Genomic DNA, 16,259 nt, shown 5'->3' on the forward strand with positions numbered 1-16,259 from the left:
CTAGGTTTTGATGACATCAAACAACTTTATGACACTGACACTACCTTTGCATCCACTTATGCATCTTGTCTTAAGAAGCCATTCGACGGATTCTACATTTCTGAGGGGTATCTTTTTAATAAAGGAAAACTATGTATACCCCAAGGATCCATTCAAAAGCTTCTTATCAAGGAAAGTCATGGAGGAAGGCTCATGGGCCATCATGGAGTTGATAAAACTCTTCATACTTTGAAAAAAAAATTTTATTGGCCACACATGAGGATAGATGTCCAAAAGCATTGTTCTAGTTGCATAACTTGTTTNCAAGCTAAGTCTAAAGTAATGCCTCATGGACTCTACTTTCCTCTTCCAATAGCTAGTACCCCTTGGGAAGATATTAGTATGGATTTTGTCTTAGGTCTACCAAGAACTCAAAAGGGGTTTGATTCTATCTTTGTGGTGGTTGATCGATTTAGTAAAATGGCTCATTTCATACCTTGCCACAAAATAGATGATGCTAGCTATATAGCAAAACTCTTCTTTAAAGAAGTTGTTAAATTGCATGGCTTACCCAAAACTATAGTTTCTCATAGAGATGTTAAGTTCCTTAGCTATTTTTGGAAAACACTTTGGGCCAAGCTAGGAACTAAACTACTATTTTCTACTACATGTCACCCACAGACTGATGGGCAAACAGAAGTAGTAAATAGATCTCTACCACTCTATTACGGGTAATGTTGAAGGGCAATATTAAAAATTGGGATGATCATCTACCTCATATAGAGTTTGCTTATAATAGAGTAGTTCACAAGACTACTAATCTTTCTCCTTTTGAGGTTGTTTATGGTTTTAACCCTCTCACACCTCTTGATTTACTTCCTCTTCCAGAATCATCTTCTTTTCTTCATAAAGAATGTCTTTCTAAAGCGGAATTTGTCAAAAAGTTGCATGAAAAGGTTAAAATTCATATTGAAAAACAAACTCAAAAAGATTCTGAATACAACAACAAAGGGAGAAAACAAGTAATCTTTAGAGAGGGAGACTTAGTTTGGCTTCACTTGAGAAAGGATAGATTTCCTTCTCAACGTAAATCCAAATTAAGCACTAGAGGTGATGGTCCTTTTAAAGTTATCAAAAAGATCAATGATAATGCATATCAATTAGACCTTTCTGAAAGTTATGGCGTCAGTCCTACTTTTAACATTTGTGACTTAATTCCTTTCACAGGAGATGCCCAACAGGATGTCCAAGATCTGAGGACAGATCTTATTCAAGAGGGAGGGACTGATGGAGGACCATCCAAGATCAACATAGGACCTTTAACAAGAGCCATGTCTAAGAGAATCCAAGAGGAAGAGGGAGCACTCACTACTTTGCTCTTATGGAGTATTAATTACTAAATCCTCTTTTTCTTTGTAAAATGACTTTACCTTACTTTTGTAGGACATTAATAAAGAAGAGGAACCAAGTCTATGCAACTCAAGGAGGCTGCCACGTAAGCAAAAGACAAAGGAAAACAAAGTTGAAAGGAACACCGTTAGAGCCCAGCGCCCTCTTCTTGCTGCCCAGCGCCAGCAACATCAGATTCATCTTCTTCATCGAGTTGCTGAGCTAGCAACTATAGCTTGCACCCCAAGCTTCCCAAGCTGTGTAGCTTCCCCAGCATGCCTCTTTTACACCTTTAGTAGCTTGCTAGGCACGTTTTGGAGTCCTCTCTTCATCTATAAAAGGGAGACTCATACCATTGTAAATACAACTTTGAATTGATAATGAAATGCTGTTGAGATTTCTCCAGATATTCTTTTCAGAGTTCAAACACTTTGTGCCTATTCTGCACATTCTCCTCTAGCTTCCTTCCCTTTTGGAAGGCTTTCGGAGCTTGAGATTCATTGACTCACCTACACACCTTCATTGAGACATCCATCAAACACTTACCGTGCCTCATCTTCATCCATCTATCCGCTGCTTTCTCTGGTTCTGGAAGTGTTCGTAACTGGATTGCAAGGATGCTTCCATCAGGCATGTTTGTGTGTTATTTATTTATTTGAAGAACATAAATATCTTAGGCAAAGCAATTGGTATTCTATTAGTGGCATGTTTGTGTTTTATTTATTTATTTTAAAATTTACATAAAGCATGTATCTCGTTTTAACTCTCTAAACTTACCTCATTTTCTAGTCTTAGAAGTTTATATTAGTGCATTTTAGCTTCTTATTCTCTAGAAATAGGATAGTTTATATATTTTTCTTTAATTTTAGATTTTTGTAAAATAGTATTATCTGCTTGATGATTTGCTGGGTGAATCCGATTTCACTTTTGACAGTTCTGTATTATTTAATGATTCACTCATGCATGCTGATTTTGATGTTGTAGATGATAAACTTAGGGTTGTCACTAATATTGATGGGGCTGCAGACATTAAAGATACAAAAGCAGTCTTGTTCGAGGTAGGAGATGCTATTAACACTGTCAAGACAGCTTGGATCATTAAGAATCAGAAGAAAAAGTGTGAGGAGCTCTGGCTGCTGCAGCAAGGTGTCTTGAAAGTGCAGAACCAGAAGCTAATACTGAAGGGAAAGTTATTGTTGCAGAAAGGAAGAACTGAGAAAGAGCAATTCAATACAACCTTGGAAACAATAACAATGCATACCTGGGAAGAGCAAGGAGAAAAACAGATAAGCTCATTCTTTTCATTTCCTTTTAATTATAGTTATAGATTTTTGTTAATACTGTAGATAAGCTCATTCTTTTCATTCTCCTATGCTACAAACTATTAAATCTTATACATTTAAATAAAGTGTCACTAACAAGTTCTTCTACATGTTTGCTGACTAATGCCCTCTTAAATTTCCCATCAGATTTACGACCATACCACCAAAGCATGAATTCTATTTCTTATTCTGTTAGCCAGTGCTGTTTTTGTAAGTATGTTGTTGCATGGTGTAAAACAACAACTACAAAGTAACCTCGATAACTTTAGATATTACACTTTAAATTACTGGACAACCCAAGCATGTATGCTAATCTTATGTTTGTTTATCCTAGCCACAGTTATATTCATTCATGATGGTTATTCATTCATTAGGGCATTGTAGTATTGTTGTAGATAGTGACACTTATTTGTGTAAACTCTAGCTAACTTATTAGAAGAGAACCATATTTTAAACTGTGTGTGCAAATTTGAGAAATCTGTGCATTCATTTTACCTCTCCTTTTGGGCAAGGACAAAAGCAGATATATGGAGCATTGGTGTAATTGCTTATATTTTTTGATGTGGAAGCCGACCCTTTGTGCAAGGGTAGAATCTGGCATATTTCGGGCTATTCTGAAGGCAGAAAGTTTGGATGAAGCTCCTTGGCCATCTTTATCAGCTGATGCAGTGGATTTTGTAAAGAGACTGTTGAACAAAGATTATCGGAAAAGGCTAACTACAGCTTAGGCTCTCAGTATGTGCTCCATTTCCCATAGGTTGTGTGGCATTAACTTCTGCATTCTATAATCCTATGAATTCTTGCTCATAGCTTTATTTTATGCACAAGTCATCCATGGCTAACTGCAGGTCAGGCTCTCAGTATTTTGTTGTGTCGTATCCAATATACAATGTGTAAGCATTACATTTTTTTTATAAAAGTAGGATACAATGACTATATATTAAATAAGATATACTTATAGCTTGATTTTGCATGATTTCTTGCTTTTCTTAATATAACTTATATTTATGATGGTATGCTGTTATCATGATGTTACTGATAGTCTTTTGTCACTTGAAAGTTCTGTTAAAAAACATAACCACAATCAACATGAAATAAGTTTTATTCAAAGCGACACTGCGACAAGAAGGATCGGTGGAGGAATTCACCAGAAGCTACAAGAGGTTATGGAGACAGACGCAAGGGTTGTCGGAGGAACTTTCATTAGGCCTTTTCTTGACAGGATTACGGCATGACATTAAGGGTCAAGTACGTATTCAAGATCCCAAAGAATTGGAGGGTGCGATAAGAATCGCACGTGACGTGGAGGACGCGATATCGAGAACAAGAGGAGGAGGTTGGAACGGCGTAAAGCTAAATGTCGTGGATCCGCAAGCCTCGACCACTGTCGTTCGAGGAGAGGTTGATCGACAGTCGCTGAACCGTTCCGGAGGAATGGAGGGAAGTGGGTCGAACCTAAGGGAAGGACCGATGACGGCAAATAGCGTGAGAGGTGGTCTCATCGGAGGAGGCGACAATCGGGGAAGAATGGTAAGGAATTTACCTTACCCAGAATTTCTGAAAAGACGGGAAGAAGACCTCTATTTTCGGTGTGGGGGTCCGTTTGCACCAGGCCATCGATGTTCGGAGAAGAGTTTACACGTTCTGCTTTTGGCGGAGGATGAGGAGGATGACGCAGGTGATGGGGTTGAACTGGAGTTGAGATCTATGGAATTGTCTGCTTGTTCAGAGGGGGGGTTGACTCAGATCAGAACTATGATGTTGACTGGAATGATAGGAGACCGGAGGGTGCTGGTCCTGGTCGACAGCGGGGCCAGTCACAACCTTATCAGACAGAGTTTAGCGGAGGAATTGAAGCTGCCCATAGAGGATACGCCCCCTTATCAGGTGAGTTTGGGGGATGGGCAGAGAAAGTTGACAAGAGGATGTTGTAAGAAGGTTGCAATCGTTTTGGGGGAGGCGGAGGTCGAGGAAAGACTCCATTTAGTCGAGCTGGTCGGAGTGGATGTTATCTTGGGGGTCGAATGGTTGGCGAAACTTGGAGAAGTTAGGATTAATTGGGACGAAATGATGATGATATATAATGTGGGGGACAAGACGGTAAACATAAGGGGTGAACCAGCTCTGTCGCGATAGCTGGTGGAACAAAAAACTATATTGAAGCTAGTGGATGCTGATTCAGGGACTTTGGTGTGGGACCCAGGCCTGGTGGAGACAGAGGAGAACAGTGAGTGGGATGGTGATTTGATGGAGGTGCAGAAAGCTGAATTAGAGAACAGTGCTGCAGCCGCACTAACGGGTATTTCGAGAGATACCCGGATTGCCTCCGCCACCTAATAAATAACACCGAATTCCACTCAAGGAAGGGTGGATCATATAAGTGTGCCACCATACTGGTATCCTCATCTTTTGAAGGGAGAGATTGAAAGGCAAGCAGCGTGTTAGGGGCTGGAAAACATATGAAAGGAGAAGGTATAAGAGGGACCGAACGGTTGGTAGCGGCAAGGAAGCTTCCTAGATGGCACGGCGGGAAACTAATTGGAGTAATAAGAGGGATATCTTGGGAGGAGATTCAGATGGGACTAATTAGAGTAATCACGACCAAATCCTAGGATATTATTTATAAGGGATTAATTAGAGTAATCACGACCAAATCCGAAAAATTACCTTTTTCTTCGAATCGCCTTTCTTTTACACCAAACCTAACAAACAAGCCATAGTAAACCAAAATTAAATAATTACCTTCTTCTTCGAATCGCCTTTCTTTTACACTTTCTTTGACACTCAATGCACACGCAATGGAGCCACAACAATCGCGAAAGCAAATTCAGGTAAGGAACACAAACCATAATTAGCTTCAAGAGAGTTACTAATGTTAAGTAAGAACCCTAATTTCATTCGCGTAAATAAATCCCTAATTTTCTAAGTACAATAATCATAACTTCTTTCACATCCTCATCACATAACACACCATCAAACATATCATCAAACATGTAATCACACGTATCAAAAGTTAGGAAGGAAAGTCGTGAACATACATGGCGAGACCTTAGTCATATCAATTGGGTTTTTAAGGCTATTAGTTTTCGTGGACAAAAATTAAAATTTCCTTAAGAAATAGGACTAAAATGTAATTTGAAAGAGGAACTAAAAATAATTTTGCTTAATAATTTAAAGACTAAAAACATATTTAATCCTATTATTAATTACCATATAGACATAGTAACTTAAACATCAAAATATTTTTAACATGTAATATGATCCATTCAAAAATAAATTATCCAAAAAAACAGCTAAAAAATAAGACATAAAAATTATTTTAAGTGATCTCAATGCTATACTCACAAATAATAAACAAACTATTTTGTAACTATAAATGATTCATTAATGTATTAAAAACAGAATGTTAAGCATACTGAATTTCTCCTTCTAAGTCACGTGCTATTCCGAATAATTCTGTAATCAAAATAGAAATTATGGTACAAAAATATTGAAATTTATCCTCAACATGGTAATTCTTCTTACAATCGTGATGATAAGATTTTATTCGATTAAGTTTAAGTATTGTAGAAATTTTAACAATTGCTTCTAAAATACGTTGAGATATCAGATTTTTCAACACGTTAGCTGTTTCCCAAATTCCCGTACGACATACGGAAATCATATTAGTTATTCCTATTATTTTTTTCCATTTTCTTAAAGAAGTTTTTCAAAAAGTTAAAATTATTAAAACTCTATTTGAGTTTTCCTGCCACAAGATAGATTAAATAATATTTACTATAATTGTTAGGATTTAATATTTTGATTTAATATTTGATATCCTTCTTTTTAGGTTTTAAGATTTTGTTTGTTATTATTTCTGTTTGTTATTATTCTGTGTATAGCTGATAGATTAAATAGAATTATAATTAATTCTGTTATAATCTTGATGTATAAATATTTGTATCTGCATAATGCAGAATTAAGATAATACACAGATTATTCTTTCCTTCTCTGTTTCTCCCATCAGTATGATTCTCATTATTTAAGAATAATTTCAATTTCCAAACAACTTCTAAAGAATATTCATTATAAAATATTTATTAATTTGCATAAAATTAAAAAAAATAAAATAAATAGTACAAATCATTATTGTCATACTTCACTTTTAGTATAATAAAACAAATTAAATTCACCCGAAAAATTTAATTTAGTAGTTGTCAGGGTGTATTAATTAAAAAGAAAATTAATATTAATAAGAATTAAATTTAACAAAACTTTTGAATTTTATATTTTTATAAATTTAAAATCCTTAACTATTCTTTTAAGAGTAATTGTATATTAATTTTTAATTTTAGGAAAAACTTTTTTTAACAACATTTTTTCAACAACTTTTTAATAACGCAGTTTGTGATTGGTCCGTTTTCAATATTTTTTAAACATAAATTCAAATAGACTAATAAAATGATGACACTGTCCCCTTGTAAAAAAAGTTGTCAAAAATATCATTGTCCTTAATTTTATATATAATAAATACACGATTATTAATGATTCCTTCTTCTTGTATATTAAAGTTAATTTTTTCTTTGTAATATAATTATTAAAAATTAAATACGTGGCAATTATATCAAACATTAAGGTTGTTCAAATAAATCTAATAAAATTAAAACTATAGCTTTTGCTTCTTATTATTGTAATTAAAAATGTATCAATGCTTGTTATATTTAGTTTTTTTTAAAGGAAAAAATATATTCAGTACACTATTTTTTAAGTTGATCGGGATTAAAATGATGCGAACTCAATTTCTTTTAAAAACACCTTTAAGGGAGAAGGAATATTGTAGAACACTCTATCAATAAAAAAACATAAAAAAATCTTTTTATTAATGATTTTTTAATAAGTAAATTTTAAATTTAATTCAACTTCATAAAATAATAAAATAAAATTTATATTCAATTATATTTTATATATGAAATTTTAAATTAAACTTAATGTTACAAAAAATAATTTTATTGATTTTTATATATATATGGTTTAAACCCTTTTTTGGTCCCTAAGTTATAAGTGGGTGTTCAGTTTAGTCTTCTATTTCACCAATGTCAACCATGGTTCCCTAAGTTAAAAAAAATATTTCAAATAAGTCCCACCCATTAACAGCGTAAGAGCGACGTTAAATGTTGGCATGATGTGGCAAAGAAGTTATTAAACATAGCAAAAGGATGTTTTATAGTAAGACACTTTTTCGCTCTTCTCTCTCATGTCTCTAATCTCGCTCTTCTTTCACCTCTTCACCAGAACAGAGAAAACAAAATTTGTCTTCTCTGCCATCAAATTTCAGGAATGATAAGGTTGTCGTGTCATTTCCCCTCATCTCTACCAAAATCCCCTCATTTCTCACTCACATTTCCTGAGACTGAGAGTCTCCTTCGAAGAAAACGAAAACCCTTGAGCTTTGTTTCATCCACGAGGACACGCCACCACTCTCAGTCAGATCAACCACCGCTGACTCTCTACCCAATCTACAACGTCGCCCACGACACCAAGCGCCACCGGAGTTGCTGTCAGCTACGACGTCAGGTTCCTTCCCCAAGCTTATCTCTGCGCGTGAGAGGGAAACGCCCTCACCTTCCGTGATTCGCCTCTACTGCCGCCGCTCACCTCCGACAGCCACCGCGACGGCCTCACCGCATCGTAGCCATCGACACCGCTTCCAAGCGCGTCTCCTTCGCGCAACACAGAAACATCACCCAAATTGACAAATCTTGATTTATACACTGCTTCGTTGTGGCGCGACGGAAAAAAGCAGAGAAAAGGGGGAGAGGTGGTAAGGAAATTGTAGCTTCCACTATCTTCATCGGCGAGGACGAGGAAAGCCTAACAACTTGTCGGGGCAGAGAGAAACAATCATGGTGAGAAACAATCAGCGGTAAGTTTGGTTAAACAATATGCATTGAATTGGGTGGATGTGGTTGAGGGAGCTTTGTTTTGAAGTGTTATGAGAAGCATGAGATAAATTGATAGAAAAGTGGAAAAATGGAATGATGACATGCTTCCTGTATCGGTCGATGAACGAAGTTGTGCTATGGGTGGGATAGGATAATCATGTCGGGAAAATGGAAACAGGGATGATGACAAGCTTTGTCTCACAGAGTCACATAACGAAGAAAAAAAAAATCCCCAATTTCACTTGCCCCAATTTCTCCAATTTCACTCTGTCCTAATTTTTTTCCCAAACTTAATTTAACTACATTTTAAAAAAACATAAACAATTTATTTTATTTTACACGTACAACTTTCATTGCTTGTCACGTCAACGATAATTGGACACCTGACATGCACAATCACTTAAATGTTAACATTTTTTAACGCCGTTAAGGGGTGAGACTTATTTGAAATATTTTTTTTAACTTAGGGACCAATAATTGTTGACATTGGTGAAATAGGGGACTAAACTGAACACCCGCTTATAACTTGGGGACCAAAAAAGGGTTTAAATTCACTTTTATAGTATAAATTCGATTTATTTTTAAGGGATTGGATACTCGTTTCACTTCAAAATGTAACCAATACATTCACATGATTCCAAAAGAATGTCATTTATCTAGGTTTTACTGGTCCGGGCTAGTAAAATGGAAAGGAAGTGCACATAATACTTATGTATATGCGATGCTGGTGGTAGATTATTTTATTGAGTAAGAGTAACATGAAATGATATTCATTTAACAGATAAATAAAAGGGGTTTGTTAACACGCGTACGCTGTTTTTCATTTGATATATTTTAATAATGTGTACCGGATTATAGTAGATAAAAATATCCTCATATATTATGGATTCTAAGTTTTAAAGTCAAGGATATCTAAATAACTTTCATTATCAAAACTAAAAAAAAAAAAAAGAAACCCCCAAACCCTTACTCACCTCCCTCATTCCTCTCAACCCTTTCTCTTTCATCCCTCTCACTCTAACATTTTCTATATCATCCTATGATAGATCCAACTGAAAAAAGAAATTAGAAATACTCGTCATTAAACAATTTACCTTTGTAAAGAGTTGAGTCATTGACATATTCGTCTTCAGGCAAAGGTTCATTCAAGATCTCTTCAATTCCATCATCTTCACTAACCTCTCTAATTTCATCATTTGGAGATATGTTGAATCATCATCTCTTAAAAAACCTTCAGGCCAACCAATTCCTTCTGATGTCATTATGCTTGTGAAAATTAGATAAGACAAAAATTATAAAATGAAAACTCATTATAAAATCATTTTTTGTAAGAAATTGTTTAATAGCGAGTGTTTCTGATTTTTTGCAGGCGAATTACAAAATTATTTTTTGTAAGAAATTGCTTAATAGCCAGTGTTTCTGACTTTTTTTAATTAGGAGTACAGTAGAAATGACAGAGAAAAGGTTGGAGTGAGAGAGATGAAAAGAGAAAGGATTGAGAGAAATAAGAGAGGTGAGTAAGGGTTTGGGAGTATCTTTTTTAATTTTGAGAATGAAAATTAGTTAAATATCCTTGACTTTAAAACTTATATATGGGGATATTTTTGTCCACTATAACGCGGTACACATTATTAAAATATAGGTTTAAATCATTTAGTTGTTCCTATTTTCGGGAGGTTTTTCCATTTTGATCCCCGTCTTATTCGAATCCTCAATTGAGTCCCTATAAGTGCTAATTTCAATCAATTAAGCCCATGGCGTTAAATTTAGTTAACGAGATTAACTTTTTTGCACAGCTGGGAGGACGACCTGTTAATTTCTATAAAGGTGACCTATTTAGAGTTGAAACGTGGCATGAATTGAGTCCCATAAGTGTTAATTTCAATCAATTTCAACTCTAATTCATGCCACGTTTCAACTCTAAATAGGCCACGTTTACAAAAATTAACAGGTCATCCTTCCAGCGGTGCAAAAAAGTTAATCCCGTTAACTAAATTTAATGGCAGGGGCTTAATTGATTGAAATTAGCACTTATAGGGACTCAATTGGAGATTCTAATAAGACGGGAATTAAAATGGGAAAACCTCCCAAAAATAGGAACAACTAAATGGTTTAAACCTAAAATATACCAACTAAAAAAGAGACGTACGTGCGTTTCAAACCTCTAAATAAAATGATGTTATGAAAATAAATTTTTATAATTTTTTGAAAAGTAAAAAGATAAAAAAAATATATGTATAAATTTATTTTTTTAATTTTTTTCTTTCCAAATACTAGAACATTTCCATTGAAAACATCCATTTGACTAATCGAACAACCACAATTGTTGCCACTGATTGCTGAGGTCACTTTTCTGGCACTGGATGCCAGTTGTAAAATGTAAGTGACAGGTTTGATTTCTGAGTCTATAATAAAATGCATCACCTTCGGATAGACTAAAATATTGAATTATTGATAGTTCACTATCATACAGTCAAAAACTAATTTATAAGTCAAAATTATCATACTTGAAAATTGTTTGCAGAAATAGCTTCAATCGAAACTAAAGCTACCAAGACCAGCTAGCCAACATCAAGACAAGTGTTTCTAAACTCCGGCCAGAACATCCAATAATCATATTAACCCCACCACAAGGTCATAGTTCTGATGCATTAACAATAACCACAGAAAGAAAAACAAATTGACACACATGGCAGATGATCTATTTTCTGCAGTTTTAAGCAAAATCTTGAAAAAGTTTTCCTAAGTCAAAGTTGCCATTGTTGCATTCAATAGCATTCACCACCTCTTGAAATGTTGAAACAGTGCATGGAACCACTAGGCCATTCCTCTGAGCAAAGCCAAATTCATTGTAGGCCTTCTCCAGCAGCATCTTGAATAGAGGGTGGGAAAGGTAGCTGGTTGGGACCACATATCTCTGCCGTTCATCACCAACGTAAAGTGCTAAAAAACCAGTTGGGGTTACGCCAGACCCAGATTCCTTTTCCTCTTCATACCCCTTCAGCAAACATTCTTGGTAGAGAGTATCATCAGGCTCAGCCTCACCGCCACCAACACCCTTCACTTTCTTCGCTAGTTTCTTCAAAGATACCATCTTTTTCCCTAGCATTTTGCTTCAGATTAAACTTAACATCAAAGGGTTTTCCAGCACCAAAAGGGTTTTTGAGTGAGCAAGTTAAAGATGGGAGATTTAGATTTATATGTAAGAGAGGTGACGAGACACAAATGAGAGTACAATGGGGAATGTTGTCTTTTGAAAAGTCCAATGTTGTACGTTTGAATAATAAGGTTTTTGAGTGTGGAAACATATTCTCATGTTTTTCAACTTGTCTTGCTGACTTAATAATAGTTAAATTAAGAGACTAAATAAGATAAGTTGGCAATAGAATATGGAAAAACACAGACCAGCAATGTGTGGCACACTACTACTTCAACCACTTTAGAGTTTAGTAGAGTAGCAGCATGACAATACAATTGGTGAGTCTAACGTCCACATTTGTTGGTTGTGAATTATTAGGTGGCAAAAGTGTACCTGTCATTGAAGTGGAGCATACCCATGACTTGCTCCAGGATAAAAAAAATTATTAAGAAATGGTGGCATTTATAATCAAACATTTGATATCATTAATTAAAAATGATGAGACCACACTAATCCCGTGGGCGTGATTATTAGTGGTCCACTAATTAGAGTCATGGTGGCTTGAATCTCCAAATGGATTACGGTCTAATTTTGACTTCTTATATTCTCCTATAAGAAACTATATAGCAAATAAAATCTCTAAGTCAGAGAAGGCCACAAAAAGGTGAGCCACGAAATGGCAGAGTTAATGGTTCTAATAGTGTTTTTAAGGAAAATATTTTTTAACCAATATTTTTTTGACAATTTTTTTATAATTTCTTATGTAATAGTTTGTGATTGGTTCGTTTCAAATATACAAACTAATAAAATAGTGACACATAATATATTATCAAAAAATTATTAAAAAAAGTTATTGTTTTTGTATAGGATCCGAGACCAAACACTCTTTAAGCTTCATTTCTCCCTTATACTCTTCCAACGCTTAACACAAATCTCTTTGTTGACACCAAAAGATCGTGACCTGCAACTTAGCACTCTGACGCTCAAGTTAGCAGGGTCACAACTAGAATAAAGTATATATGGTTAGATCAAAAGTGAAATACCTGGTTTAGTATGTTTGTATTTATAGGCGTTAGGCCCAATAATGGGTATTAACTTCCTCTGTAACCGCTACATCGTGTTCCGTAACATTCACCCATCATCCATAACTGCCGCCTCACGTCAGTTTCCTCTTCCGTAATGTTCGCCTATTAATGCCATCACTCACCTCTCAACGCTCTGCTTGCACTCCTCCTTCAACTTTCGTCCTGACCGATCGCCCAACCTCCTCCCCTGAACATGCACACTCTGCCTTCAGCTTATACCTTGGTCGACCGATCCAAAACCTCCCCTATATATACATAAGCCCCCTAAGCTTCGAGCGACACTGCAAGCGAAGGGGTTTGATATGGGAATGTTGTCCGTTACGACTGCTTGTCATTGGGCCTGGATCGTTACATATGGAAGTGAAAGGTCGTGAAACCTCAGCTTCATGATCACGCTTGTGAACAGGGTCAGGATTGGTTGGCCCCTTTTTCAAGATTGCATTCGAAGCGTCATCTCTTCCTCGCCGTTGGATTTTGTCGAAAAGAACGGTCACTATGCACCCTCGAAACCGTCTTTCTCGGCTATAAATAGTTGGAGGGTCCCCCTTCATTTGCGTCGTTTTCTCTTTGTTCTCTTTCTTAGAACCCGTTTCCCGATCTTCATCTGAATTCCCTTCCCAATCTTCATTTCTTGCGAGGTAATGTCTTCTTCTCGATCGACTGATGATTCTGGCGACGAGGGTCGGGGGTATGCTGATGACGTTGTAGCTTCATCGTCTTCGCCCAATTCTTCATCTACAAGCCCGTCTGGTTCCCCTAACCAACATGGGAGTATCTATGAAGATATCGAATTAATTGTTGACAATTCACTGGTATGGTCTTCACTTATCCCTCCCCCTGTCGTGCAGGGGTACGAATGGGTCCCTTACGAGGTTCGCAATTACCTCCCCTATTTTTTTTCCACTAACTCTATAAGACACCTGTTGGAGCGGGTAGATCTTCTGGCCGACTTGGGAGACGTCGACCATTATACTTTGGTAGTATGCCGTTCAAATGAACGGGCTTGTCACGGTCGGGAGGGATATGGGTTAGATTTTTTGTACTTGTATGTAACGTTATTTCGTGACTTAGGTGTTCGACTACCTTTTTCTGAATTTTAAATGGGTGTATTAAGGGAGTTAAACATTTTTCCGGCCCAATTGCACCCGAACGGGTGGGCCTTTATGCAAGCCTTCAGTGTGCTTTGAACCGGTCTATTGCTAACCCCTACTCCTGCCTCGTTTCTATACTTCTTTCACGTCTTACCGAACACCAATAGGTCTTGGATATCATTAGCGCCTGTCAAAGATAAACAATTATTCACTTCTTTCAACTCTTCGTACAAAGATTTCAAATCAATTTTTTTCAAAATAGCAATACGGGAACTTGATCGGTCAAAATATTTCTTCGATGACGACCATCCAAAATTCCCCTTCTACTGGACAGAAAACCCGAAGCGAATAGATTCTTGGGCCAAGTCTAAAATGATCGACGACGAACTTGAAGTGGTTAGCCAGATCGATCAGCTACCCCGAAAGACCTCGTCTCGGAAACTCATCGATCTTCTCGAGACCGACACTCTACGCGCTAGAGTGTTTGGTAAGTTTTCTATCTATCCTCAGCCCTTTGATCGGTCAATATTAACATATCTAAATTTACTTCTTTATTGAAAATTTCTTTGGTGGGATGGAGAAACATCAATCATTCTTACGCATGATGGCTCGAAAGAAGAATTCGAGAAAGGTCAGCGAAGGCACCTCCTCCCCAGCCAAACCAACCGAAGTGACGAGCACTGCCCCTTCCCGCTCGGTGAATCCTGCCTTGAAAGTATCAGATATTGTAAGTCCTGCAGCCGAAGCTAAACCCATTGACCTTGAGGTCGTCAAAGGCAAATCGAAAAGGAAGCCCGCTTAGGAGAAGACTCCCTCCCCCCCCCCCACTGGTCTGTTAGATCCTAATGTTCATGTCGCTGAACGTTTGCAAATTAATCTAAGTGCTGAGGAGAAGAAACCTTTCAAGGGAATGTCTCCCAGCGAATCTTTGAACATGGCCTTCGAGCTCATAGCTCGGGCCAATGTTGTATGAACTACTTTGCTGGGACGACTAAACCTTTGTTGGTGGCCGAACTGGAAAAAGCCTTGAAGGATCTAGAGGATGCGAAGAAGGAAAACACTACACTCTCCCTCCGTCTCGAAGAAGTCACTAAGGCTGCTGAAGACGATCGAGTGAAAGCTGCCAAGTCCCTCAAAAAGGCACAAGATGAGGTCGCTCGGCTCAAGCAGTCTGTCGATACCTTGAGGATGGATCTGCAGAAAGCTTCCTCTCAAAACCAAGAGCTGATCAAGGAGAGAGACGCCGCCATGGCCAAACGGGACAGAATAGCAGCCGAAAATACGACCTTAGGGGATGAGGTATGCGAGGAACACCAACGTGGGTTCGACCAGGGGATCGCCCAATGTCATTACTTCTTCAATACTCCCTTGGAACATGAAGGGTTCGGCATTATGAAGGTATATGTTGATGGTCAACTCGTTAAGCTTTCAATGCCGGAGCCGCCCGAAGCCGAAGTGAACTCCGATGATGCAAATGAGACCATCCCCTCGGGCATACCGATCGTCACAGGAGAAGCTATCGATGACCCCAGTTTGTAGTATATTTTGTTGACAAAACATTATCATTACGTTGTACTCGAACAACTTTGTTGCCCGTTTTATCATTACTTTGTAGTCGAAAAGCTTTGCTACTCTTATCCGAATTATTGTTGGTTTTCACTTGCGCTTTACACTTCGTAAGTCAAAATATCAAATTTTTGCCTATCGGGCTATAAACCCTCTGCTTGCCTTCCTCCCTTTCCAATTTCCCCCCGAACGGCTGGAAGTAGGAGTCATTTTTCTGACTTCCTGCGTTGAGTGGGGACTTCTGCAGTCATTTTTATGACTTCCCCCCTTTCCAATTTCCCCCTGAACGGCTTGAAGCAAAAGTCATTTTTCTGACTTCCTACGTTGAGTGAGGATTTCTGAAGTCATTTTTCTGACTTTCCCTTGAACGGCTTGAAGCAGGAGTCATTTGTATGACTTCCTGTGTTGAGTGGGGATTTTTGAAGTCATTTTTCTGACTTCCCCCCGGACGGCTTGAAGCAGGAGTCATTTTTCTGACTTCCTACGTTGAGTGGAGATTTTTGAAGTCATTTTTCTGACTTCCTCCCAGACGGCTTGAAGCAAGAGTCATTTTTCTGACTTCCTGCATTGAGTGGGGATTTCTGAAGTCATTTTTCTGACTTCCCCCCAGACGGCTTGAAGCAGGAGTTATTTTTTACTTCCTACATTGAGCGGGGATTTCTGAAGTCATTTTTCTGACTTCCCCCTGAACGACTTGAAGTAGGAGTCATTTTTTTGACTTCCTGCGTTGAACGGGGATTTCTGAAGTCAGTTTTCTGACTTCC

General features: G+C 37.4%; 1 protein-coding gene across 1 annotated transcript; it reads right to left on the bottom strand.

Moving 5' to 3' along the window:
• Window positions 1-11,138: 11,138 nt before the first annotated feature.
• On the bottom strand, window positions 11,139-11,981 carry LOC106754386 (auxin-responsive protein SAUR19-like). Its single transcript, XM_014636397.2, has one exon. It carries the CDS (start codon window positions 11,721-11,723, stop codon window positions 11,331-11,333), a length of 393 nt encoding a protein of 130 aa, XP_014491883.1. The 5' UTR covers window positions 11,724-11,981; the 3' UTR covers window positions 11,139-11,330.
• Window positions 11,982-16,259: the final 4,278 nt, after the last annotated feature.

Source organism: Vigna radiata, unplaced genomic scaffold (genome assembly GCF_000741045.1).
Source record: "Vigna radiata var. radiata cultivar VC1973A unplaced genomic scaffold, Vradiata_ver6 scaffold_452, whole genome shotgun sequence".
Classification (NCBI taxonomy): Eukaryota; Viridiplantae; Streptophyta; class Magnoliopsida; order Fabales; family Fabaceae; genus Vigna; species Vigna radiata.